Raw genomic sequence first — 27,962 nt, 5'->3', positions numbered from 1 at the left:
CGGTGAAGCTTGTGAAAAGTTCAGTTTTTATCTATGAGCAAGCATGGCACAGGTATATAGAAGCATCATTAGTACATGTGTAATATTTCTGAACATTGGGGGTATTAAAAACTTGGTTGTATTTAGTAAGTGAAGATAAATCACATTTCATGAAGGCCTTTACTATACTGTTTTGTGATGATATCATTTCTACTATTTTTAGGCATTGTGGAAAGATCTTACAATGAAAAAAAAAAAGCTATGCATATAGGTTACTGTCATTTATTTCACGTTTTTGATAAAAATAGATGGCAATCCTCATTATTTCATCTCTATGCTAGAGAGATGTTGAGAACTACAGACCATTATTAGTTTTGCTGATCATTATTATTATGTTTTATTTATTTATTATCTGAAATTTACAGACTGATTTACCTTCGAGTAACTGGAATGGATGATTGGTTAGACATCAAGGAGAGAATTTCTTATGTAAGTAGGAAAGCTACCTATCTTATGTAGTGGAGGCCTTCTCCCCATATTATAGAATGAAAGGACTGTGGACACACTTCTAGCTCTAGTAGCAGCACATAAATCATCAAGGACACATTGAGCAGCATGCTCAGGTACTGTGCACCTTTAAACCAATAGACTAAGCTTGATATCTGGTTCAATAAAATTATGGTGAAGCATATAATCTCCCATTAATGTGGCTGTTATGACAGCAAGTAATAATTACTAGACCTGACTGAATGTCAAGGCAACCTCTTTTTTGTGTTTGGCTGTTATGTACCAGTACCGATTGGACAACTTTTTTAAAAGGTAAGAATTCTCTTATCCGCTATGGCGTAGCTCTTGTTTCTGTGCCCTGTGTGCATTCTTACTTGATCCCTAGCTAGTCGAGTATCTTTATGAAGATCATACTGATTTATGACTGTTTTGATCTCATGGCACATGCTGTGGTTCCATATCATTTTGTAACAATCGCTACTTGGAGGCTTAGATTAATAATATCATCATAGGCTTCTATCCCTGTTTTAACAGGCTCCTAACGTGGGTGATCTACTTTCTAGCATCTATATGTGTTCAAATTTAGGATTCTCATCAATCTTTTTCATATATTGTAATGTTTATTGACAGTTTTCGCATACAATTAAGTTGTAGAAGAAACAAATAGTGAGTTAAGTCATCACATTCACATATACATTCCATAGTTGACTTAACTTAACATTTACAATTAAACCCTTATGCGGTGCAATACATGCAACAAATGTTTTGCCTTTCTACAAAGTGACAGTTGGATGATGTAAGAGATAATAAGTGGTGCATTACATGCGACAAATTTTAATCTTTTTACTAGGTGATACTAAGATCGTGTAAGACAAAATGTTTCTACTATGCCACCTCTTTCTTGATATGTCTCTTGTGTTAACATATTATTTTCTTTCCTTCTATACAGTTAGATGAGCTGAGGCAAATATATCAGAAAGATGATTAAAATCCTAAATTACTAAGTAAGTTTGTATTAATCAGAATTTCCTGGCAGGTTTCAAAGATGGAACATGAGAGACTTCCTCAGCGGCAAGGGCAAGAATGTTCCTTGTATTGTTCATACACACCAGATAGGTAGGGTTCAAGCTCATTGTTTTTAATGTGGAGTTTGTTGAATGACATACTGACACGAGCTTTTATAGATGTTCCTAGCCTCTCACTTGTTAGTTAATCAGTGCATCATTTGTAGTGTTACGTTTCTGATATAGACACAATAATGCTCCTCTTTTAATTTTGTTTTTATGTTGCTTGATTTGTAGGATATATGATGTGCATTTTTGAAGAAAAGCTTGATGAAACTAAGCTGGAGACACTTCAAGATTTCGAGTTTGCTGTAAGTTAATGCTTGCTTAACTCAATTGAAATAAATTGTAAAGTAATTTATCAGAAGATATAGCTATCAAACATAGTTCTCTGATGCAGACGGAGAAACAAAAAGATTCTTTTATCATACTCCAAAGACTCGAGAATTGGATAATCTTCTGGGAGATATCTATCATAAAATACTAGGTACGCCACAAAGTAAAGAATTTATTGAAGTGGTATGGTAGTAAGATCGGTGCAAGAATAATTCTTGCATGTGAAAATGGGTTACATGCGAAATACAAAATGCTTTTCATTCTGGTTCAATTTGATATCTTTATAAATAATTCAACTTCTCGATTTCTTATATAGATATGGAGAGGGTGATCACTCGAGTTCTGGTGTCGCATATGGAGACTTAGTTGGCTAATGTGATGATATCATATGGACACAATTAAGCCATGATTATAACTTACTGTGTCATAGAGCTAACTTAGAAGTAGCAGAATAGTCATGAGGATAGTTATCTCATGGATACTATATATTATAGAGGCTGGTTGGTACTGTTCTCATGAACTTATTATTTTACTGTAATTAAATTTCAAATGACGGAGCCTTTTCATACAACAACTGCTGATATCCATGCGTAGCAGTTTCGCTAACGGTTGAAGTTCCAGAAAGACCACCATAGGTAAAATGACAACATCAACTGATGATCTGCCTTTATTTCCTGTATTCAAGTCAATAACTATATTAATCATCTCCAAGCTTAATTCTCATTGTGCATATGTAGAGCTCTTTTTCGGTATGTATAAAGCTCTTTTGCATCAGCCATACTGTTGTGCACTAGCCAAGCTTATATATTAGATTAGGTTTTGCAGGTAGCAAAAACAGAACAGCAGTTTTGAAAAATAAAAAACAGTGCAAAGGTTCGGCAAAGATGGGTTTGATGTAGTGGGATGAACAGAAGAGGCATAGCTTTATATTTTTAACAAAGGTGTTATTTTTTTTTTGTTCTGAAATGTGCTTCTATTGCCTTTCTCCTCTTTTTATATAGACGAGCATCTATTGGTTTGGTAAATTTTCGCTGTAACTATTTTGATTACTAAGTTTCTGTTTGAAATTTAATTGTATATACTGCCAAATTGTAGGACTCAATACTTAAAAGTCGAGCTTTGGTGTTCTCTTTTGAATTTCACTGTTCAGTATGCAGTTTCCAAGCTATTATGGAGTTGCTACACTCTTGCAAGGTCAGATTACAATTCTAATCTCTTTTTATAGTTTGATTCACAATATGTATGTGTATTAAAGAAAGCATAATTGAGCAAATAAAGCATAAAATTTGATTGTTTGCCCATTGGAGAATATATTGTACAAGTGTATGACACTATGACTAATTCAATTCGGGCAACTAAATGCTTAATGGACCAAAAATTAAAACTTCATTTTAAAGGGATGCCAATCTAAAGGCATTTTTTCAATCAATGCAGGCGAGCAACGCAACCACCATATCCTTATTTGATCGAGTTCTTCATTTTTTTCAGCTTAATTTCAAAGTTCTATTGCAATATCAGCACTCATGCCTAAATTTATCTATTTATGCATATAAAATTGTGTCAAACGATTTTGAGCATTGTACTGCAGCTCTGTTCAATATTGCAAAGACATAACTTTGCAATCAAGATTGCAGAGACATAACTTTGCAACATATGAAAGTTTTTATCTCAAATTTTCTTCCATATCTTAAATGTAATAAACAATGTTATACAATAGATCTGACAACTTTCATTTCACAATGTTAAACAGTTTATTTTCATCTTCTTCCATACTTTAGTCCATCTCAAATTATACTTCTCCATAATTTTCTTTTCCATCCACGAAGCCACTGCAAAGTGCGGCCCTGCTCACTAGTGTGATTTATAGGGTAACAGCTCTACTGTGATGTAGCCCGTACCTCCTTATCATTATGGCACCTGCTTACATCTTACAACCATAGCTAGGATTTTGCATGTTTTTTATCCTCTTAATTTGGAAAGTGTTCGATTGGTTTTTCTATTGGGGTATTGGTATTCCCTTCAATAGCTTGCTGGCAGTGCAGGAATTCTGCTCGATTTGATTGCTTTGCATTGAGATTTCCTGATATACTTATTTCTATCATATATTACAATTGCCTTTGTTATATGTAAGGCCCTTGAACAATGTGATTTGCAAATACGTTCAGCTGCTTTAGTACCAGTGGATTTTGGTTCCAGGAATTTGTTACTGGAACATACTCAACTTGATAACTTTCCCAACTCCACCCTGGGCTAACTAGATCATTGTAGCAAACTGCTGTTTGCACGTCTTGGACATTTATTGCCAAGGACTGACAATTTCATCAGGATCTGGAGTTTACCGATTTGCAGGTTTTTTATATGTACATGTTCCTTTGTGTGTTGGTAGTTTTCTGGCATTTATAAGATCATCTTATGACTAGAATAACAATTTGTAATTTCAAAATAGAGATACATTATTCTTGTAGGGGAGACATATATCAGCACCGCTCGATGGAACACCAGTTGTAAAAGCCGATGCTTATACGCACAATTGGAAATTTAAATTAGCAATATCAGTTTTCACTCATTCACGAATCAATAAATGGTGAGTACTCTTTCAATTTTCTGTGCTTGTTGTGTAATGATTACATTTGTTGTTTGATAACACAGGCGGGGCCATTCTTTTTCCCATGCTCAAAAACAATTTGTTGTACATAGCTTCATTTTATGTTGGTATTCTAAACTAAATTGGGATATAAAAGCTTGAGTTGATTAAGTTGACTACTCTGGTTTTCAATTTGGAGTCAAGATATACATTTTGGGCAATTCTATGGCTTTGGCTTTCTTTGGCCTATGTGTGTTTGATTTTGGGTTTTGTTTGTTTAGCAGCATGCGGTTTAATTGTTTGGATTGGTGCTCAGGACTTTCCCTATATACTCACCACCATGCTGAAGGTCGATGAGGAGCGTTACTGTTCACAGGCACTCAATGAGGAGACCCCTGTTTTCCGAATTATTACCATGGATGCCACTGAGCGATTAATTGCCGCATATGCTCTTGTTGTTTCATCTCCTGATCAAAACGTGGCGGCCTTAATTAGAGTGGGATGGAGAGGTATGGTACGTGCAGGATTGCACAACCCAGCAGCCGGGGCAAGTATTTGCCATCGTTTATATTGTGTTGCTCGACTAGACGTGGTGTTCCTCAAGACCCCCGCATCTCTCTTTCCTTTCTCCATTCCACAATTAGCACAGCCGCTTCGTGAGGTCTGCATCTCCTTATTGTTAGTGGTTTACTTCAAATTGAGCTTTAGTTTCTGGGTTTTTTGAAAGATTGTCTTTGAACTATTCTCTGCCTTTTATTCCGAGCGTTTCTCTTCTTATTCTTCTTCTTTTTCTTCGTTATTGTGAGTTGGTGATGGGTTTTCTTCCAGTGATTTGTTTCTATGCTTTGGGACTTTGGTTATTGACCTTGCGTCTCAAATGATGTGGGGAGCTCAATGTAGAATGATTTGGGTTTCATGCTTTTAATTTTATTTCTGTTAATTGATTCGGTTCATTTTTTTTCTGTCACAGGTTCAGTTTGGTTGGTCTTTGGGGATATTCACGTTATCAGGTATGCTTGATGCTTTCTTCTGGCTTCATTTCAATTTTGATTATCGTACATTTTAGCTTGTATTTGTATTTGGAGAATAATATGACGTAGTTTCCAGTGATTTGTTTGTTCCGTCTTTATGGTGCAGAGTTGATGTTGATTGAATTTCTTAATATGGTTCATTATCCTCATCATGTGTTGTACAGGTTAGAACAACCATGAGTTCAAAATAGTTAACCTTGTAAATTATTGGAGGTAATTCGACTTTATAGAGAACAGTTATTGAGATTTTTATGAGCTGAGGCCTAAAAGGAATCATAGATGTTAATTTATGGATATCAAGCATTTCTTTTTGACAATATATTATTGAAATTATACAGGACATCAGCTTATCTGATGTTGAACAGATATCAAACCAAATCAAATGACCACAGTGAGAGGGCTAACTTGTGGTGGTAGAGTAAATTACTAATACCCTTCATAACTATCTTTTTTGGGTTACAAACGGGGCCTAAAAGACCCAAACAGAACAAACAAACAAACAAACTTTGAGCAGGAGGTTCCTCTCAAAGTTCACCAAACCAGGAGCATGATCAATGCTTCTCTTAGCAAAAGAATCGGCAGTTTCTCTGAAAATGTGGCTAATCTTTGTGTCATCCATAGAGGAGAGAATCAGATTCAACCTCCAAAAGTTGTTTCTTTCATCTCTCAGAAGTATTTCGTAGTGATGGAGGTTACTTATGATGCTTACAAGTTGTACAGTCCACAAAAGTTTTCCACAAATGGACCATAGTAAGCTTATGTGAATGACGATCAAATTGCTGGCATGCATATACGTTCATCGTGCATTTCAGCCTGTAGTTAACAAATTATATTCATAAGATCAGCTGTTCATGGGCTTTATTATTAACTTCATCCGACATGCAGATCATATTTCTGCTCTGGGCTGGTGGGACATATTTCTAGAGTGCCAGGAGGTCAGCGGTCTGAGATGAATGTACAAGCAAGGATTCAGGCATGTGTGAAAAATTATTTGCAGTCTTTTGGTTTCATATCAGCTTTGTGAATATATTGGTTCTTCTTACTGCCTGGTTTTTATTGTATCATTTCCTTTTTCTTAAACATCTGCTTTGCAGTTGCCACACCACATTGAAATACTTGTTGCAGCAATTCAGATCAATTAACCTGACAGCTTATATGGATTATCCAGTCACACAAGGTAGGAAATACATTTTTTCTTTTCTTCTTCGTGAGTTAATTCATTATTTCCTGCATACATAGATGCTTAACACTTAACACTTTGGCCATGGTAGTTCAGAGATAGATTTTTTTAACAGTGGTAGTTGAACTGATGCATAACTGGCTTTTACTTATATGATGAGAAATGATCATGGTAATTTTTTCTCAAGCTAATACCTGGTTAAATTGACCCATGATATAATTACCTTCAGTGTGTTGGTTTGCTAGTGAAGCAAAATAAATTTCCAGTGACCGAATGATGTATACGAAAATACAAAACTGAGCAACTAAGTGTTAAATTTAACAATTAAGAGTTAGGGGAAGATCACTCCTATTACTGTTGGAGCCTATGTTTTTTAAGGGAATGAAGGAGAGCATTGAAGTATTCCGATCTGAGAATAGTTCGAATAAATACTTTTATCATGAATTTTGACAAGTCTGGGCTAAGTTGTTAAAACATTTATAAGTACAGACCTGGCATTAGTAGACAACTAGACATTGGTAGCTTGCTAAACTATACCACACATTTGTAAAGGTCAAAGATATGTACTGGTTCGAAGGAATATGTACAAGTTTTCAAGGGTACTTGACGCCTTATTATGCTTATGATGGTTTTCTGTGGACACTGAGGTATGCTGCCCTGATTTAGATTTGGAACATTGACTATAGATATACAGCTCGTATCTAACAATGTGTGCTGGTTGATTTCAACATTGTACTGCCATATATGGTGATCTTCTAAGTTTGATAGTGTTGAATCCTCCGCATGTTATCATTGATATATGAGCTTATATTTGTACTTGCATCTACAACTTTCTGCAGGAACTCTCGTCTGTGTTGTTGCTTCCAGCTAGTGGCTAAAATGGAAACTGTTCTAGAATTTGTAGTTTACTGCATCTGTTATTCCGTTCACCTAGGATTTTATGATAAGAGAATCCATTACGTGTTTTGTTTATATAGATTAAGCTGGACAAAATCTAAAAGGCCTAACAATATTGTTAACTAATTATTAAATTATTTGGCATGGTCAAGACATGACTGTTATTTTTTGTAAGAAATTATAACGATAATAACTCTGTTGTCAAGAATGAACAAAAGAAATGGCAGTCAAGACCTTCAGATCTTACCAGCTAGTGGCTAAAATGGAAACTGTTCTAGAATATTTGTCTTCTCTTTATTTTATTTTACCATATCTACTCGAATTGTGTGGATTGGAAGTTAGAGTCTTTTATTCTGTCTATGCTAAATTACCGAACTCCAGCACTTCTGGATTTCTATATCTATGGTCTTCCTTATTGCCGCCACCACATTCACTCTCCTAAAGATAAGTCGTAAGTTTTTGCTTTCTACTGAGTCACTTGTATTTGATGGCATTTGTTTACTATTTTGAAATGACATTCTTTCATCTCTCAGAAGTATTTCGTAGTGATGCAGGTTACTTATGATGCTTACAAGTTGTACAGTCCATACAAGTTTTCCAAAAAGGGACCATAGTGAGCTTATGTGAATGATGATCAAATTGCAAGCATGCATATACGTTCGTCGTGCATTTCAGCCTGTAGTTAACAAATTATATTCATAAGATTAGCTGTTCATGGGCTTTAATATTCTAGAACAAGTGGTTACTTAACGAATAGTAGTACTTGCAATTGTCTGTTCTTTCCAGAAACTTTTGAACTCTACTTGGTTGATGTTGACTTCTTAGACTATTGTTATACCAACAGGTCTCAATGGAGCTTTTCAACTGTGGGAGGAAAAAGAGTATTGCAAGTTGCACTCCACTTGAATTAGAGTTGATTTTCCAAATTTTAATTGTCTGGAGCTTATGAACTGACAAGCAGCTGATAGTGAGTGTCTTTCAATCAGCTGCAACCATAATCATTTGTTGGTAGAATATTGCTATACTATAATGCATTATTTATTTACATACTTATCTTTTGTTCCCCCCCCCCTACCCCCTACTCAAGTTTCTAATATCCCTTTAGTATTAAACCTTACACAAACAGGGAACATGCAGGCTAGCTCACCCTGATATCGTAGTTGATGAGATTACCTTTTTTCTTTAAGAAATGCAAAATGTTGTCTACTCCTTTATGTGTATGCTCATACTTCTCAATTGCTTGCTATATACTTAGCAAGGGTAAAATTTCATAATGCAGTGGAAGCAAATATAAAATTAATGGTCAACTGTAAAGACTTATATCCGAAGAATGGGAAGATTGTTGTGGATCATGTATAGTTCTGGTGTTAACAGTTTTTCTTTTGTGTTTATTAGCGTTTTTATTTCTTACTTGAGTCTGATTGCTGAGGGTAAGAGTTTTCAAAGGTGGGTAGATCAGACAAGGTTCTGAAACAAGCACAATGAACAACTGCGGTGTTGTTTTTGATGATTTTCACTTCAAAACTGTCATTGACATGTTTATGGAACAGTTTGTCCCCCTGTATTTCTTTTGAGGTTTTTCATATAAAATGGATAATGATATTAGTATTTAATTTGGAAGTAATAGATAAAAATCAGAACCAGCGTTGCACTTATTTTTTTGGAATACGGAATGGACAAGAACATAGATCTTGGCAGGTATTACTTATTTGCTTGCCATTTTTATTAAGATGGTATATATTCTAAATATGAGGATTGGTAGATTTTTCCTAAGAAAAACAATGAGTGTGTTTAGTGGTTAGTGGTTCTCTTCCCCTGATCAGTAATCTAGCCACATTGCAATATGATTGTCTCTCCATTTTTCTTTTCATGTCAATTCTACAATTTGGTTTATTTGTCTTTGTTATGTTGCTCAGGAACTAAGGAAACATAAAAAGAATTTTAGTTTGATTTCACGTCCTACCTTTTTCTTTAAAAAAAATATGGATTTTCATTGGTAGGTGAGCATTGTTAGATCCTCTTACTCAACATTTTGAGTTGCTATGATGCCATTTGTTTGTTTAAACTGTAGTTTGGACCCAGAGGTTATTTGGAAAGGATCTGATGAAACATTAGAGTTAAATTAGCATGACGCCTAATTATATGTCTCCTAATATTTGACAAATATTGATAGTTTCCTTTGAAAAGTACAATACATGTTAATTAATCTAACAAATGTTGATCATTTCAGACAGTGCGAACCTGCCAGTGCTTTGTTGTTGAGGACATTTCATCTAGAAAAGATTTAGATAATTCAGTATGTCTTTCTAAAGGATTCAGGTACTGAGCAATTATTCTGCAACATTCTCCCCAGTGGATTATAATTGCATGTTTTCTTTGTTCTTTACTATTGAGGAGGATGACCATTTTAGTTTCTATTTGATGCAGATAGTATATGTTGGATGCTGGCACCAATGAATGTGAAGATGATGGCCATTTCATCTAGAACCGAGTTAGATAATTCAGTATGTCTTTCTAAAGGATTCAGGTACTGAGCAATTATTCTGCAGCATTATCCCCAGTGGATTATAATTGCATGTTTTCTTTGTTCTTTACTATTGAGGAGGATGACCATTTTAGTTTCTATTTGATGCAGATAGTTATATGTTGGATGCTGGCACCAATGAATGTGAAGATGATGGCCAAATTGTTGTAGGAATTGAGGAAAGATGGGATATGAATGTCAAGATGATCAGCCAAGTAGTCGTAGGAATTGCGGAACAATGCAGACTTGGTCAACCAACATGATCAGGTTGAAAAATAACTGCTTGGTTCACATCGAAGACATGGTGAACCAGACCTACCAAGCAGTTAAGAACATTCCTGCATGTCAGGGTTGTCAACGGAGTTGCCACCGAGGTACATACGACTGCACTTGATATCTCAGTCTCTAATACTCAATTATGTATGAATATAATTTGACTTTATACATATGTGCATGTTTGTTGTTGCTATAGATACAGGATCTGATGTGACATATTTAGGTTATGAAAGCTTGGTCCTAATATATTATTTTAATAGGAAGAATGGTACGTATATTGATGGAAATCAGTACTATATGGAGATGGAAGAAGCTAGAAAAGCATTTGCTAAATTACTGGTGATAAACTAGGATCCCAGATTTTTGAATTTTTGTCACATAGGTAACCTTTAGAATATAAATGTCCTAGTTGTGTAACTGAAATCATATTATTAGTCTGCTTAGGACAGATAGACTTGAGAACATGAATATTCTCAGTGTGTACCTGAAAACATGTCTGTCGACCAAAGTTAGAACTCACTTAATTGTGATCCTCAGTTTTATTTACCTTATTCAAATTTTCAATATTCATTCAGTGTGGAAATGGGTTCTTACTTGATATATGAACCTATGTTCATAAAATTCAAATTTTCAGACAACATATAACCACTATTATGGATAGAGGTCAGTTTGTAACAATATGAGAGTGCCTCCATGGATAGAGGTCAGTTTTACATTGTCAAATTTTGTGTTTGAGGTCACTGTTCAGTTTATTTTACCTACGCATGGGCTGTTAATGTAGACCTGTTAATAACTTACTTTCGGAGGGATTAGATTATGCTCTGTTGTAATAAGTTGGTTTGGATTTCTAATTTTGACCAGTGGTGTTCGTGTTGTGTACCTGGAATTCGTTTTGTTGGTTGCTTTTGGGAATTGGTTGATGTGCTTGACTTCCTAATTTTGAGCAGAACATTTTTTTCGGTTGTGTTTTGGCTGAATGTAAATCGTTTGTGCTTCAGCTATACATGCAGCTGTAAGGTGAGCTATGGGATTCCATATAGCCTTGCTTTTTGAAGGTACAGTTTGAATGGGTCATTAATGTGCTTAATTTGTACCTTTCCTTTTTGAAGTTTCTATTGCATATTTTGAATGGTACCTGTTTGCAGGTTGAGGTTCTGTTGGTTTTTATTTTACTTGCGATTATTTGAGTCTCTTAATAATTTGTGTTATTATTGAGATATTGTAGCCGTTTGTGCAGTTTGGAGCAGTTCGGATTTGTTGCTGCAGAGCACACACAATCCTTATCAAATTCTCTCACAATTTCTCTCCTTGCTTTCTGGTGTCATATCTTCTCAAATTGTTGAAAGTCTTTTGTTTTGAATTGTGTTTTTGGCTTTTTCTTGGCTGAATTTAATTCTTCATAATTTCCAGCTGTACTTGGTCCTGCAAGGAAACATCATTTATTGGATTTCATATATCCTTGCTTCTTAGAGGTAGTCTGAATCCTTAATTAATGCACTATTTGTTGTTTTACTTTCATATTCCATTTTTTATCATTATTTCCTTTTCTAAGTACGAGTAGTTAATAACTTACTTTTGAGCAGAACATTTTTTTTCGGTTGTGTTTTAGCTGAACGTAAATCATTTGTGCTTCAGCTATACTTGCAGCTGTAAGGTGAGCTATGGAATTCCATATAGCCTTGCTTTTTGAAGGTACAGTTTGAATGGATCATTAGTGTGCTTAATTTAAAGCTTTCCTTTTTTTTATGTTTCTATTGCATATTTTGAATGGTACCTGTTTGCAGGTTGAGGTTCTGTTGGTTTTTAATTTACTTGCGATTATTTGAGTCTATTAATAATTTGTGATATTTTTGAAGATTTCAGGAGACCTGAATCCGTGAGATGGTTGCAGTTGGGAAGTGGTGATTTCTGTTCGGAAGTGTAAGTTATGTGATTGTGAGCCGCAGTTTTGTTCGGTTTGGTTGATCTTATTGTCTCTTTATATCTTCTCAAATTGTGGAAAGTCCTTTGTTTTGAATTGTGTTTTTGGCTTTGTCTTGGCTGAATTTAATTCTTTATAATTTCCAGCTGTACTTGGTGCTGCAAGGAGACATCATTTATTGGAATTCATATATCCTTGCTTCTTGCAGGTAGAGAAATCGTTAATTAATGCACTATTTGTTGGTTTGCTTTCATATTCCATTTTTATGATTATTTCCTTTTCTAAGTACGAGTAGTTAGTCTAAAAAGACTCTGACATAATGTGTTATTACTCTTTGACGAGCAAGCTACCTTGATAACCCACCAGAAAATGGACTTTTTTTAAAGCTTGGAAGTTGGAACAGTTGGTCTGGAAAGAACTCAGAAACAAGGTTTTCTTTTTTGTAATAAGAAACATTTCACTCTTAGTCATTAGTCCATTAGTGATTGAGCAATACTGAAAGATGAGAGTGAGAGGTTGGGGACCTTCTACTGTTGTTGTCCTTCCAGTTCATTGACATTTGTTAATGTCTTTCCTGAGTTTGTATTCTTTTGTTGTTAAAAAGTATTCTGGGTTTTGTAGTCAGGAGGTTCTTACCCCATTGTTCATGCCACTTCCAGCACACCTCATCTCTTTGATTGCAGTAGCAGCCTCGGTCAATATACTTTACGATTTATGCTTTTATTTCATGGTATGATTTGATATTCCGTGTGTTAATGTCTTCGCTTTAAATCCTGAAGGTTGTCATAGCAAACAGTCAGTGGTTTTGAAGAACGCGCCTCTCTCCAAAGCCTCTGAGTTCTTATACTCTAGTCCCTCCTAACCCGGCTCTAATGATATGGCTGAGGACACGAATGGTTATAATGATGGCTCTTCTGATGTTTCAATGGCAAATATGCGCAATGAGGTGATTAAGGAAGACATGGGGCCGTGGATGTTAATGAATTTTACGAATAAGAAGAAGGCTAAAGATGGAACTAGTGGTAAAAAGAATGATCAATGTGGTTCCCGTTTTTTCTGTTTTCCAAGATGGAAATGCTGAGGAGGTGGTCACTCCTAAAGATTTCATTTGAATGTGGATGCTATGGTCATGCCAAAGACAAGTGCCCCTCCATTGTTATGCCTATGAGTTCTTCTACTCCAGTGCCTCCTAACCCTGGCTCTAATGATATGGCTGAGGACACGAATGGTTGTAATGCTAGGTCTTCTGATGTTTCAATGGCGAATATGCGGAATGAGGTGATTAAGGAAAGACATGGGGCCGTGGATGTTAATGAATTATAGGAATTGAAGCCTAAAGATGGAACTAATGGTAAAAAGAATGATCAATCTGGTTCCCGTTTTTCTGTTTTGCAAGATGGAAATGTTGAGGAGAGGTGGTCACTCCTAAAGATTAGCTTTGAATGTGGATGCTATGGTCATGCCAAAGACAAGTGCCCCTCCATTGTTGTGCCTATGAGTTATTCTACTCCAGTCCCTCCTAACCCTGGCTCTAATGATATGGCTGAGGACACGAATGGTTGTAATGCTGGGTCTTCTGATGTTTCAATGGCGAATATGCGGAATGAGGTGATTAAGGAAGACATGGGGCCGTGGATGTTAATGAATTATAGGAACAAGATGAAACCTAAAGATGGAACTAATGGTAAAAAGAATGATCAATCTGGTTCTCGTTTTTCTGTTTTATAAGATGGAAATGTTGAGGAGGTGGTCACTCCTAAAGATACAGTAAATGACAATCCTGATATTGAAAGCCCCACCATTGTGAAGCTTTGGAAGAGTTTCCAAGATAAGAAGAAGACTGGTGATCTCCCCTCAGAAAGAAGGTTCAAACATTCTTTCTTCTAATTTGAAGCATCATTCTTCTCAAGAAGCTTTCGTTTGAGAATATTGGATCTAGGGTAATTGGTATTGGAGTTGCAAGTGTCTTTGGTCACTATCATCCCAAGCCTTTGGTTGAGAGGTTTGAGATGGCTGATTCTATACAAGCTACTGATTGTTTTGTTGAGTATTATTGATGAAAATAAGCGTTTGCTACTGATGATAACCTCTCCTCTTCTGTTTGGGATGATATGGTTAATGCTTAATCAGGATTTTATCCTACTTCTCTTTTTGTTGTTTAGTGGATCACGTACTCTTTTGGAATGCTAGAGGATCTGGTAGTGATAATTTTAGGTTTTCTGTTCAAGACCTTGTTAGAATGAATAATGTTGACATTTTACTTATTTGTGAACCTAAAATTCAGTTCTAGGGTGTTAAGAAGTTTCTTTTAGGCCTTGGTTTTACGGATTTTGAAATTAAGGAAGCGGGTGGTTTTATCTTGGATTTTGAAGTTTATGCTAGCCCTTGCAATACCTCTAGAAGCAATCTTTGGAGCTACCTTGATTCTATCTTCCACTCTGTTGGATTACCTTGGTTGATTCTTGGTGATTTTAATGAGTTGATTTCCTATGCTGACAAAATTGGTGGCTCTTGCCATTTCAAGTTTGGTGGCATGCAAGATTTGGGTTGTCGAAATGGCCTTGTCAATATGGGATACCAAGGTGCCGACTATACTTGGTCAAATAAAGATGGATACATCCCCAATAGGCTAGGATGTTCATTGCCCAGGTGAGTAGCTATCCCAAGGTTATAAAAAATGCTAGGCGTTAATCGGGCGGACAACTGAAAACCAGCGCCTAGAGAATTAATCGGGGATTAATGGGATTTGTATTTTTGTATATATTTTAAATTTTTAATAACAAATAATTATATAAATACAATTAAAATAAGAATATAATGCATGAAATTAATGTAAAAATATATATAATGTCTAGAATACTGAAAATACATATGTTCTTAATCTTTAATCCTTATAAATGTTCAACAATATTGATCTAATGATCTTAGCTTCTTAGGAAAAAAAGAAATACAATTCAACAACAATGAACTTAAGAAAATCAATAATAATAAACACAATTGACTAACCCTTTAGAAAATAAGAAAAAAAATTCAAACAACGGGAATGCATTCTTGCAAGCTTAATCCCTCGGAGCTCATCAAATTCTTCTTCTCTATATCATTCAAGTACTTCTGTATCCAAATCAAACTCAAAATTCAGAACTAAAAAAAAAAAAAAAAACTTAGCCGCCCAGGATCCGCCCTGGCTCCACCCAGGCACCTAGCCGCCTAACACCGCCGTTTAGCACAAAATCGCGGCGGGTAGGGTTCTCCGGGTTTAGAACATTGAGCTATCCTAATATGTACTTAACATTCTAGTTATATACAGTCAAAAACACTCATCAGCTGAGTTGAATCAGCCTAAAGCTCACCAAAACATCTTGCTTTTCCAACATGCTCTGGTGGTAGATCGAGCAATTCCAACTTCAAACTATTAACTAACCACCACCTGAAAATGCGATGAAAAGGGATGAGCAAAAACGATGCCCAGTAGGGGGTTTTAAAAAACCTACAATTCAATAAACTCCAGATCCTGATGAAACTCTCCCTTTCTTGATGTCAATCCATGGTAATAAAAGTCTAAAACATGCACACAACATTTTGCTGCAAAGATCTTGATAGACCTTTGCATACAACATTTTGCTGCAAAGATCTTGTTAGATCTTGTTATATGGTCTAACAACAATATTTACATATACAAAACCCAAAGCCTCACTCTCGGGTAAACAGCTAAATGTTGCTTAGCTACTCATAATGTCTTTTAAAATGAAACAAACTTACTTGTAATAAAAGCACACACACCAGATTATAGTAGTAGGAAACTTCACAAAGCACTTCTCACAATTAGACTATACTATACACTCACATTTTTCTCACACTATACTAAAATTAAACTTCTCTCTGAAGGGAGGATAGAATTAGGCTACCGGATTGTATCAGAGGTATCAGAGGTCTTGCTGGCCTCCAAACACTCTGTTTAAAGTATTGTTTAAAGGTCAAATCACTTCGAAGGTTGTCAACAGGAATAGATGATTTGCAATTGGCCGGATCCACTTTATTGGAAACAATAACATATAAGGGGCACATGCCGCACTATCCAAGGCGAATGAGTTTAGGAAATGCTAAAAGTTCTAGGCTTAGGCAACCTGGCTTCCCTGGAAGACATATTCATGAACAGAGCAAGATTACCATTTGATGACGACTCCTCTTTATGGAAAGGAATGCATCCTGTCTAGGCCACACACACACACACTCTCTCTCTCTCTCTATCTCTCTCTCTCTATCAGAAGGGTTTGTATAGGTTACAACCTCATACAAGGATAACTAGTCTAACTCTTCATACATAACAATGGCAAAGAAAACTCCTTAATTCAATGCCACAAGACATCTCTGCCAATGAAAACAAGAGTATTTAAACAATAAGCACGATACAACAAGCACGCCTTTAATGGGTAAAAACCAAGTAAACTTCAGGTCAAGAGCTCAAGAATATAAATAACACATCCACTTATGGATAACCTGAAAACAACGAGGAGAATATAGGTTATGAGCTTCACAAGCTCAGTAGGTACGATAAAGCAATCATTACAACTATAATACCTCAATTTAGTATTTACTATTTAGTACACTAAGGTTATATTAACTTAGAATTAATTCAATTTTTCTTCTAATATTTCGTTTTAGAAACCAATGATGCTAAGGTTCATACTTTCAAAGATAGAAAATTTATTTTTGTAAGTATTAGACCACGATTTGAATACGTTAACTCATATTCTTGCGTATACTCGATACTCTGTAATCGAGTTTAAGACTAATACTAATAATATTATCTTTTATGCATTATATTAGTGTTAGATAGTGCAAATATATTGAAAACCTTATGAAATGAAATATATTAAATTCCTTTACTTTTTAGAATAACACATATAAATGTGTTTGTTATATCTATATATATATATAATCCTTATGTTAATATGTTTTGAACCTGGCTGATTTATTTTTATGTTTTACCCCATCACACTATTTTTTTATTTTCCATTAACCACACTAACTAGCTAGGCCATCACTCAATATTAATTATTGAGAAGGGTATGTGAGAATTGAACTTTTGTGTTCCTTCTTCGCCTATTTATAGTTGTGAGCTACCTCAAGTTTTCTTCACACTTCAAAATCAGAAATCAAGCAAGTCTAGAGTTCCCTTAGTTGATATAAAACTCAACCATCCAATCATTCTTAAGCCAAAATTCTAGCATTCACTCTTTCTCTCTTAAACAAGTTTATTCTTTACTAAAAAATCCAACTTTGGATCAACATCAAAACCTTCATTTCACCTCTGAAACTTCAAGGTAACTACATCTTACATCCTTATAATCTTTTGTCTTTTAAGATTTATCAAAGTGCATAGCTAAGGATAAAATAGAAAAGACCATGTTTTGATAAGAGTTATATTTTCGTATTTTATAACATCTGAGTTTGTCCAAAGTAACTTTTGGTTGTATCACATAAGTATTATTATGTGTATTTGTGTGAAGCTACCTACTCCCAAGATTAGGTATAATTGATGTGAAACATGTTTGACAAATTCCCCCCCCTAGTGCTTTGGTGAAGCAACCAAGAAACCAACTAATCATGCAATTTAACAAAGTCTTTTGGAGCCAAGTTAAACATAGTCTGAATTATATTACCTTATAATACAAGTGAGATATGTATCACAAGCATAACACCCCCTTAAAGTAATTACACTCATGACACAAACATTAAGTTCAAAGTAAGAAATACGAGCAACTTAATATTTCCCGTAAGAAACATTAAACCACCACCTAAGGGTTACTCAGGCTATGGATTCAAGAAGTTGTCAATTTCAAGTTTCCGGTTCATTAGTTTACTAAACATGCTCTCTAGGTGACAAAGCTAGCTAACACATTTAGTATCATTAAGTATAGAAGCCAATAGATTCAAACATACATCAATAAGAAATTAAATAGAGAAAACACATTGTTGCACAAGTGTGGGTAAGTCTAGCCTAGCCTCAACTCCACTACTCACAATACATAGATAAATACATAAAAGACATCATAGAGTTTTACATTATGAAAACAAAGAGTGTGAGAAAGAACCACAATACCCATGAGCTTCCTAGATGTAAACAAAGAGGATGTGAAGCATCAAAGTATAATATTTTTGGTTTTCTCAAACCCAAAACACTATACAAATCTACATACACAAAAAGAAGATTAAGAACAATGCTACATGAATCTACCACAATTGTGATTGATCAAGAGGTGTAGAATCTTAGAGTTTTATTTATCAACCCAAGATGCTACACCCCTCTCTCTACACAAACTTGATACTTATGAACTAGGACTAAGAAACTAAGCTAAAACTATCGAAAATATGAAGTTTTGATGGAGTTTGGGTGTGGTAAAGGTTGTAATTCGTTATTGGGGGAGAATGAGGGTATTTAAAAGCCTTAGGGTCATAAATGAAGAGTAGAGATGGAAAATGATGAATTGCTAGATATGGTGTTCAAATGTGGAAGCACAAATTGTGGATCTTGTTCTTGAAATAGTCTCATTCATTTCCCTTCTTCTATTTTGAATTTGAATTTGAATTTATCTCCACAATTCATGGAGCACAAATAGTGGATATTGTTCTTGAATGGTCCCCTTTATTTGTCTTCTTCTATTTTGAATTTAAATTTAAATTTAAATCTACAATTCATGATTCACTAATGCTCCATTGACTTATTAACTTCAACTACCACCGTTTCCGGCAACCACATTCTCATCGCCGGAGTTTAACCAACATTTTCCGGCATTGACTTTTGTTTTCTTGTGAAATCTCCACATTTTTTCTTTTTAGCTTGAAACTTTCACCCGAATCCGGAATGTGCGCTAAATCCACTCTTTGTGACGTGTTTCCGATCATTTGCACATTTTCCTAGCATGAGTCGGAAACGTAATAAGAAATAGATAAATATACAAAAAGATAAAGTAAAAGAATAAGAATAAGGCAAACATTACTGGGTTAATACTAACCTAACAGTAACAATAACATTAAATTCCTCATGAAAAATGCTTCAATTTAGGCTTTTGAATCACTCAAAAACGTTTAGAAATAGAGAAGTTATGGCTAATCAAAGTTAGAGTTAATAAACTCACTGAAAATCTCTTGTAGCACTCACGACTTTAAAAACTTATATCTCACTAATTTCTTAACCATTTTCCACAAACTTTATATTAAATTAAAGTATAAGATCTCTACTTTTAATATGAAAAGTTTCATAAGAAATGATAAAATATTTGTTACAGGTAGAATATGTAGACATCTAAGATGATAACTTGATGATCGGTTTCTGCACTGCTACTGTTTGAACTTTTTGGACTCAATGACTTTGAACTGGACTGTCTGACATATCCTATTAGATTCCTTACAACAAATCCTTGAACATAGACTCCTCACTTGTCTAATTTGGACGTTCATTGATTGAGTTATCGATACGGAAAGTTGACGGACTTTGACATTATTATTTGAATGACAATTGCTACTTTGGACAAAGAGGTAGGAGAAATGACTACTAATTCTTTGACTACAAAACAAATATTATCTAATTACTTTTAATTTAAAGTACATTTACTTTATTTGCACATTTACTTTCAAGTTTATTAACTTGTTTATTTCATGCATACATTGAGTTATTGATAAGTATTTATATCTTGGTGTAAGATTATTATTATTTTAGTATTTAAATAGTCTTATTTTAGTATTTATATCTTGATGAGTTATGATATTATTGAGTTAAAGGTGTAAATTCGGGCGATTTGTACTATCCCGTGCTTAAGTGAATTGCTGGTAAAATGGTTTTGTGCTTTATGAGTTAGATTTGGGCCCTAATCCCCACATATAGTGCACTATTATACTCATAGGAGAATTGACCTTCAGTATACATACTTTGATGTTGGCCTTGGTATGTTGAGGCTTATCCGTGTTTTGGGTAAACGTAAACCCTAACATGTGACTTTGTAATTAATTACCAGTTTTCTTGAAAATTCACACAATTGATTGAATATATTGATGCTGATATGTATATCTATACACATAAGTAAGAATTTGTGTGACCAAATACACCTGGTTCTTGGTACATTTTCCTTCGATGTTCATATTTTAATTTCTTATTAGCCAAATTATTATAAGAATATATTATGTACTTACTGGGTTTGTGTTACTCATCATGTTACACAATCTTATTTTCAGGTAATGAGTAGGTGCTTGGGGAATGGGATGAATCTACCAAATAAAATGAAGGTTTTTCTTCACTTATTATTTCAAGACATTAAATGCGCGACTCATGTATCTTCGCTAAATTTCAGTATTTCTAAATCCGTTGTATTGTAAAATAACTCTGATTTTGTTTCCTAATAAAAGTATTATTTAGACATATATTTATATCAGTTTTATTGAGGAAATTTTATTGGTTTTAAGGTCATACCTCTAATTTCCATATAATAATGGTCTCGAATTGGGGGCGTGACAATAACAATGATTCTAAATTAGCATATATTAAGAATGACATAAATTATCAGAAAAGTGGATGGAAGCAAAGTGAATAATCTGAGGATTATGATAAGCAAAGTAAAATATCATAAATAAATCTTTAAAAGTTGCAGCTGGAAGGAAACTAAATCAAATCACTAACACAATGTTGCAAAACAATGAATTGAGGCTCAGCTTTGAGGGAATGAAACAGATAGAGATTGTGATAAATGAAGTAAATCCCCTCATATACGATATAAACAACATCAAGAGCCTCACTGTAAACCAATTCCAATATAAATCCTTTTTCTTTTTATTGACTGCACTTTGTAGTATCAATAAAAACTTAAGATGCCAGTTAGAGCCCACCGCCCAGCTAAACCACTGAGCAACCCCCGCAAGCGGATCCTGATCAGGTTTTGGATAAATACCCTAGGGAGTCACAATCCCTCCTTCAAAAAATTCTCGGGCCTAACCAAATAAAAACATTTAAATCCAAAAGGCCAATGCCTTACATGAGTTATTTAGCCCCTTAAAGTGAACTTAATATAGCTTGAAACCCCCGTCCAAGCATAGGACAAAAAGCTTGCCCAGAAATGAACTTGTACTCAAATAGGTATGACAAAACTTTATAAGATGGAATTACACGAAGCTTGAAACAGCGAACATATGCAGAAGCTTGGAAACTCACAGTTATATTTTAGAAACATATTGACTGGCTTTTTTATAAGAGACAAGAGTATTTATATAGAGAAACCATAACACCACAGTGGAGTTCAAGGACTGAAGCTTACATGTGATGATATAACAAGTGATAAGACTGATTGGGCTTAATATAAACTCAAAACATGGTAAAAGAAATAGAATCATTAATGAAGATAAAAATATTGAAACTAGACGAAATAAGTACATAGACATAAACCAAATTTTTTTTTTCTGAAAAGGTTACATAGACCAAAGCGGCTTCTTTTAAATTCTCAAAAGAATCGTAACACTTTATATTTGGAAGGGCATCTAACCTTTAAAAGCACGACAACAAGTACAATACTGGAACTTTACTTTTGAAAAAGGACTGAGGCTTGTCTAAAAAGACGATTTCTAAAGAGAGCTGGATTTCATGGTTTACGTCAACACAACAAGAATGAATAAGGAGACTGAATTTAGTTAACAAATGAACATAGCATAAGGTCCAATATCTGGAACTTATAAATAGGAAGGAATCAGCTTTTGTTTAGCAAAGCTAACAGTAGTAATGGTATGTTGCTGTAAACTTGTAATATAGAAAGAATGGGAAGTAAGTCTGCTGCACTCAAAGAATATTGATAATTGAAATCAATCTTTATAAGTAAGACAAAAATAGATAGACTGAGTACTGAACAAGGCTTTGTAATGAAATGAAATCAATGAAGAAGGTTGGATTGTTGGACATTAATCCTTAGAGCAAGAATGAAAAAGTTAAGAGAATATAATTAGTTGGATTCATTGTCAAAACTGATGGTAAGAAGAGTAGTATGCCTCATATCATACCCGTTTCAATCAAAAAAGGACAAAAATGATATCATTGATCCATAAAATATATCTTCACAAGGAGTTTTTGAAAGGGACTGATTAAGAAATAAACTTGATTAATAAAATCAATTTGCAAAGATAGCTTGCTGCTATCAATCCTTGTAAAAGAGAAGAACTAAAACAATTATGAAGTCCTCCTTGTGTATATTTTAAACAACTGGTCACCACTAAAATATCACTAAAATATGATCAAGGACAAAATCCAAATCAACTTGGAAAGGGTCCAGAATGCAATATGGCTAATAAGGACATGAACCATACTAGTTCACTCACTGAAGAAACAAAACAACATCCCAATTTACACGACATCCATATTTCAACAGGTTGTATATACTCACATGTTTCGATCAAGAATCCAATAAAACAAAGCAATATAATCCAATCATATATGGGGATCGCACAAAAAAGACAGAGGAAGCATCACAACAAACAATCCTAACAGATACCATAAGTCAATCCATAATAGATCAAAGTTATAGAGAAAGTTTAATTTTCCTACCTCCAAACAAAGTCTTCAAGAGCAACCATACTACTCAAGCACCCGATCTCCTCAAGCTCATCAATCTACTCAAGCAATCGGGCCACCTAAACCAGATTTCATAACAATCCACACCCAAACTTTTAGAAAGATTAAAACAGAACAAGTCGATTCGAGCAGACGAGAGATTTGAACTTATCTTTGGTAGCTGCCACATATCAAGAAGTTTAAATTGTTGGGCAGCAGGTTTACGACAATCTCTTCGAGGTTATTGCAAAGGTGTAGATTTGGGTGTATAAATGAAAGTTGAGTTCTCTAAGCACAAGCCAGACAGAAGAGTCGATAGTAGGGCTGGACTATCTGACACTGAAAAAACCGAAACTGGCCATAACCGAACCACACCGATGTTAAAAAACCGGAACGGATGGAATCGATACGTCGGTGCCAGAAACCGAACCGAACCGAGCAATTGGTGTCGATTATCGGTTATATGCTTTCAAAAAACTGGTGGAAAATGAACCGAACATAGTTTTAGATATTATTATATCGATAATATATAATGCCTTGAAGATATATAATCGGGTGAATTTGGTGAAGATATATAATTGGGTGCTTACACACAGAATCAATTTGGTAATAAATATATAAATGCATAGATATGTGATTTTGATTTTTGTATGTGTACAATCATGCATGCAGAGATATAATGTAATGCTTGGGGGGTTTTGTCAACTAGCCCTCATGTTAAGACAAGTATGAACGTCTAGTGATGAAACTCAAGATGTTTAATGTTTATTTTGGTTAACTTGTTGTGGTTCAGCAAAGTACAATGCTTTTTTTTAGTTAATTTATGAGTTTTGAATTATTTATTTTGTGAATGTAACTTAATTGAAGTATTGAACTTATAGTTTACTCCTTCACTTTTTATCTTTTTATTTTCATTAGTCAAGTACGAAAGGTCAATAAGAATTTAAGGTTTTGTAACCGAAATAAAACTGAAACCGAACCGAATTATAGTTTAACCAAAATCGCGGTTTATATATATATTTTTCGGTGTCAGTTCTCGATTAGTGCTCATAAACCAAACCGTTGACACCGAGTCCAGCCCTAGTCGATAGATACAGGAGAATAAGGAATGACTATGTTTTTGGTTAAATAAGAACGGTAAGCACGAGAAGGAAGCGTGCATAACAAATGATGTTAAAAGAGACGGTGACTAGATGCTTCTAAACAAAGATTAGATAAGTATTAACAAAAGTGTTAGATAGTTGATTGGTTCGATTACTCGAGATCAATATTAACCCTGTAAGCATCGTTAGTAGTATAAAGCAAGAGAGTATCGTTCACAAACCGGAGATCCAACCAAGGCATAGAATCACCAAACATTTAACAACGAATTCATACAAGTTTAAAAGAGTTTGATATATAGGATCGGGTTGACAGACAAAAATAGAAAATAAAACCTAAACTAATCTATACATGTGATTAACCAACACATAAGCAATTACCAAACAAATAACATAAGAACAAACGTAACGAAATCTACTCTCAATCATGTTCATGACGTAAGTATCATAGTTCATCTTAAATTCGATCATGCATCAAGTTCCTACTTGGTTCCTAATACATAGATATTATCGAGCTTAACTACTTTTCTTGCTATGAAATCTAACATACCAATTCATCATGCAATTACGTATCACAAAAGAGAAATCAACATGTTTAAAGCACTTATCCAATGTCGAACTTAAGATCATAATCGGTGGAGGAACAAAGGGGACAAACAATTAATCAACTACTTGTATCAAAATCGTTTTTAACTTTGAATGATTAACATATGCGACATCAACTACTTGTCTTAATCACACATGCAATATAAGAACACACCAAAAATGAATTAAGAACATAAATAAACAGAAACTCATGACATAAAACCTAAAATCATTGAATTGAAATCGAAAACCTTAATTCATCATGTCATTCAAAAGTTACAAATATCTCATAGACAAGAATAAAAATAACTTTAACAAAACCTAAACATAAATCATCCAAGAACAAGAACATAAAAACCCGAAAACTAAATATGAAGATCATAGAGTTATACTTTATAATTCTCCTCCCAAGGTTCCTTACAGAGGTAGCACGAGATCTTCAAGAGTATGGTATCCTAGGCTCCCAAGCTTTGGACAGAAAATATGATGAAGGGTGGTGAATTCGGATTCTATGGTTCTTGGTGAATGAAAGTGTTTGGGCAGAGCTTTGGCAACTCTTGTGAGCAAGGTTGATGATCATTTTATGTAGAAATGAGGTGCTATATATAGAGGAAGAAACCCAAGTGAGGATGGCAACAAAGTCCACAAAGTTGAAACTAAATTGGTTGAGGTTTTCTAGATTCGGCAGATCTGACCTTTGTCCCTTGTTTTGGCCATAACTTTCTCTAGAAAATAGATATTGAGATGATTACAACTGGAAATTTCAACTAGACTTCCGTGGCTTTTCATCCATATATCATGCATTTTCTCAATCATTTTAAGCTGTCCAGGGGAGCCCATCAAAGTTGGATGATCTGCACTGCCAGAATTCTGATTTCTACGAGGATTGCATATCTTCTTCCTCCTTTAGTGTTGATTTCTTTTGCACAAATTTCTTCTTTTGAATTAGGGAGGCAGCAAAAGGCTTAATTGTTGCAGACATGTTTGATTTTTCTTACCTCTCCTCATTAAATTTGCTGCATGCCTTCTTTAACTTTCTTGTCTCTTCTCATTTAATTTGCTGCATGCCTTCTTTGACATTCTTTGGTGCAGGGATTTATGGAGATTATGATACATACTTGTGCTCTATATGCAGGAGAACTAAGGTCCCAAGTTTCCATCATAGCCCTTGGATCAAAAGCAAATCAATGGCTGAGATAATTCCGCCAAGCTCACTGGACCTCCGATCAATGATTCGGTCATATCTCTATGTAGGAATAAGATATTGATTTGATTCCAAATCCTACAGAAACTAGACTCACATAGCTTTCTATCCATATAAGGCACATCTTCTAACTCGATCGGAGCTATCTAGGGGACCCCGTCGAAGTTGGACTACGAATCTTGACAGCATTTCCATTCTTGCATTGATTGGGCTTTTTAAGTGCAAATCTTCTTCTCCTTTTTCCTTGTGGAACTAGGAAGCTTTCCTTCTCAAACATGGATTGATATTTCCTAATAAGAATAAGTACATTAGAAACAAAGAAATACGAAAGGATGAATCCTACTCGAACAATGAATCATATCTCAACAAGGATTCTTAACATTTAGCATGATTTCATCATCACTTCACTCATAATTGATATAAGCTCTACCTAGACACTTATTCATACAAAAGAAACTAAAATATACTATATAAGAGGTAACAAAGAGTAAGAATAGGGCATAATCACATTAAGAACGTCACACTTTCTGCTCCTATCAATAGTATGACTAAATATTTGTAAAATTATAAAAGAAGAAAAAGAATTGGGAGATTCTATTCATACTTCCTAAAATGGCACTTGAACCTCCATGTTTTATCCTAGAGAGTTTTGACTTAGTCAATGCATATGAAATTACCAAAAAACATATAATAATAAAAATATAAGAAGGGAAATAATTCTTACTAGTCTATTATAAAATACAAATGTATATCATTTATATTATTGCTAGACAATCTAAAATGGGATATCAAATTGCATTAAATGATTTAATTGATTACTTTCTTTTTTGATAAACATCATTAGTCAAAATTTAATGTAGATGATTAACATCAAATTGAATGTGGACGATTTTAATGTATAAACTATATAACTATCTAGAATTTCTCATAAACTTCGATTTGAGCTAAAAAATAATAAAAATCATTCATTAGAGGATAGAATATTTCATATACGTTGATGAACAAAACTCGTTAATTAGAAGTTAAAATATTTCACATACGTTGATGTTACTATTAATGAATGAAAAATATAGTTTACTAATTTATTATTAATTTAGAAAACGAGTGAAAGAGTGATCGAATTAATTCGAGAAGATAGTTTGTTTGATTATTATGCATATTTTCGAGTTCTATATAATAAATGAATTTGAAATAGAGTATGAAAGAAATTAATCGATAGTAGTATGATTTGATATAGATAATTGCCATTTTAGGAAAACTTTAGAGGTTTAAATAGTATTTTAGGTATCTATAAAAGCAAAATGGAGGTCTACTGAGTAAGGAGGTCTGAACACTGATTTTGGAGATATGAATAGAAGCTCCCAAAAGAATATAGACTTTAATCCAAAAAAGTAAAAGGCACTAGAATCAAGCAAGCCGATAAAACACACTTAAACAAAATCAATCACTAAAATGTCATAAAATTGTGCTCGTCACAATCAACCGCAGGAGCCTCTAAACTACCAATAGTAAAAAGAGCATTTTTGACCTCGAGAAGAGTAACATTTCTCACAGTAGCATCCATTATGTTTTTATCAATCCTGGGGAAAAGCCAAGGAATGGTAATTCCAATGTCCTCAAGTTCAGGTTGAGTAAAGAGATCAGAGAAGAACTCAACAACAATTTTTTTCATCGAGTGCACATCAGTAAACCAAGCACCATTGCTATTAAATAGACCTTCAATCTTGTTCCTCTTTCTTCTAACAAGAGTAGTAAGATGGAAGTACTTGGTATTTCTGTCACCTCCTCTGTTCCAATCATCTCTCGATTTTTTCCTCCAAAACATACTCTCTTGATCTCTAATTTCTCATACTCAAGAATTAAATTAACCTCAAGATTGATAAGAACAAGATTATCATCCCTATGAAAAAGCTTCTCATTTTCTGAAATAAATGTCCAAAAACCTCCTTATTCTAGTTGGATAAAGCAGTGGCCATTTGCTTAACTTTGGATTGCAGACTTCCAGAAAAAGAGCTCCATGAGTTCTCCACAAAAGTAGAGTAGTCAGAATGTGAACATCACATAGCTTGGAATCGGAAAGGAGAGGAAGCTCTATTAATAAAATTATTAGATTGTAACTGAAGTAAAATGGGGCAATGATCAGATCTAGTTCTAGGGAGATGATGGATAAAAGCTTCATGAAAAAGACT

At 34.4% G+C, this 27,962-nt stretch overlaps 2 protein-coding genes across 4 annotated transcripts; both read left to right on the top strand.

Moving 5' to 3' along the window:
* Positions 1–495: 495 nt before the first annotated feature.
* LOC126800145 (DNA mismatch repair protein MSH5-like) lies at positions 496–2,501 on the top strand. Its single transcript, XM_050527433.1, has 5 exons — positions 496–602; positions 1,523–1,602; positions 1,788–1,861; positions 1,951–2,037; positions 2,203–2,501. Exons 1-4 carry the CDS (start codon positions 595–597, stop codon positions 2,035–2,037), a joined length of 249 nt encoding a protein of 82 aa, XP_050383390.1. The 5' UTR covers positions 496–594; the 3' UTR covers positions 2,203–2,501.
* A 2,327-nt stretch (positions 2,502–4,828) lies between these two features.
* Positions 4,829–11,775, top strand: LOC126800144 (uncharacterized). 3 transcript variants are annotated; one of them, XR_007672687.1, is made up of 11 exons: positions 4,829–5,131; positions 5,441–5,480; positions 5,608–5,665; positions 6,387–6,478; positions 6,596–6,678; positions 7,521–8,545; positions 9,809–9,897; positions 10,006–10,105; positions 10,214–10,476; positions 11,377–11,433; positions 11,616–11,775. XR_007672687.1 is itself a non-coding variant. In XM_050527431.1 (6 exons), the coding sequence occupies exons 1-5, from the start codon at positions 4,886–4,888 to the stop codon at positions 6,641–6,643; spliced, it is 510 nt and encodes a 169-aa protein (XP_050383388.1). In that variant the 5' UTR covers positions 4,829–4,885; the 3' UTR covers positions 6,644–6,678; positions 7,234–7,497. The 3 variants fall into 3 exon arrangements, 1 of the variants encoding a protein (XP_050383388.1); XR_007672688.1 differs by lacking the exons at positions 11,377–11,433; positions 11,616–11,775 and adding an exon at positions 11,013–11,081; XM_050527431.1 differs by lacking the exons at positions 7,521–8,545; positions 9,809–9,897; positions 10,006–10,105; ... (1 more) ...; positions 11,377–11,433; positions 11,616–11,775 and adding an exon at positions 7,234–7,497 and having other exon boundaries at positions 5,578–5,665; positions 6,387–6,474.
* The last annotated feature ends 16,187 nt before the right edge of the window (positions 11,776–27,962 follow it).

This window comes from Argentina anserina, chromosome 6, assembly GCF_933775445.1.
Source record: "Argentina anserina chromosome 6, drPotAnse1.1, whole genome shotgun sequence".
In the NCBI taxonomy this organism is placed as follows: Eukaryota; Viridiplantae; Streptophyta; class Magnoliopsida; order Rosales; family Rosaceae; genus Argentina; species Argentina anserina.
Note: the sequence above shows the minus strand (reverse complement) of the source record. Positions and strands in the feature narration are given on the sequence as shown.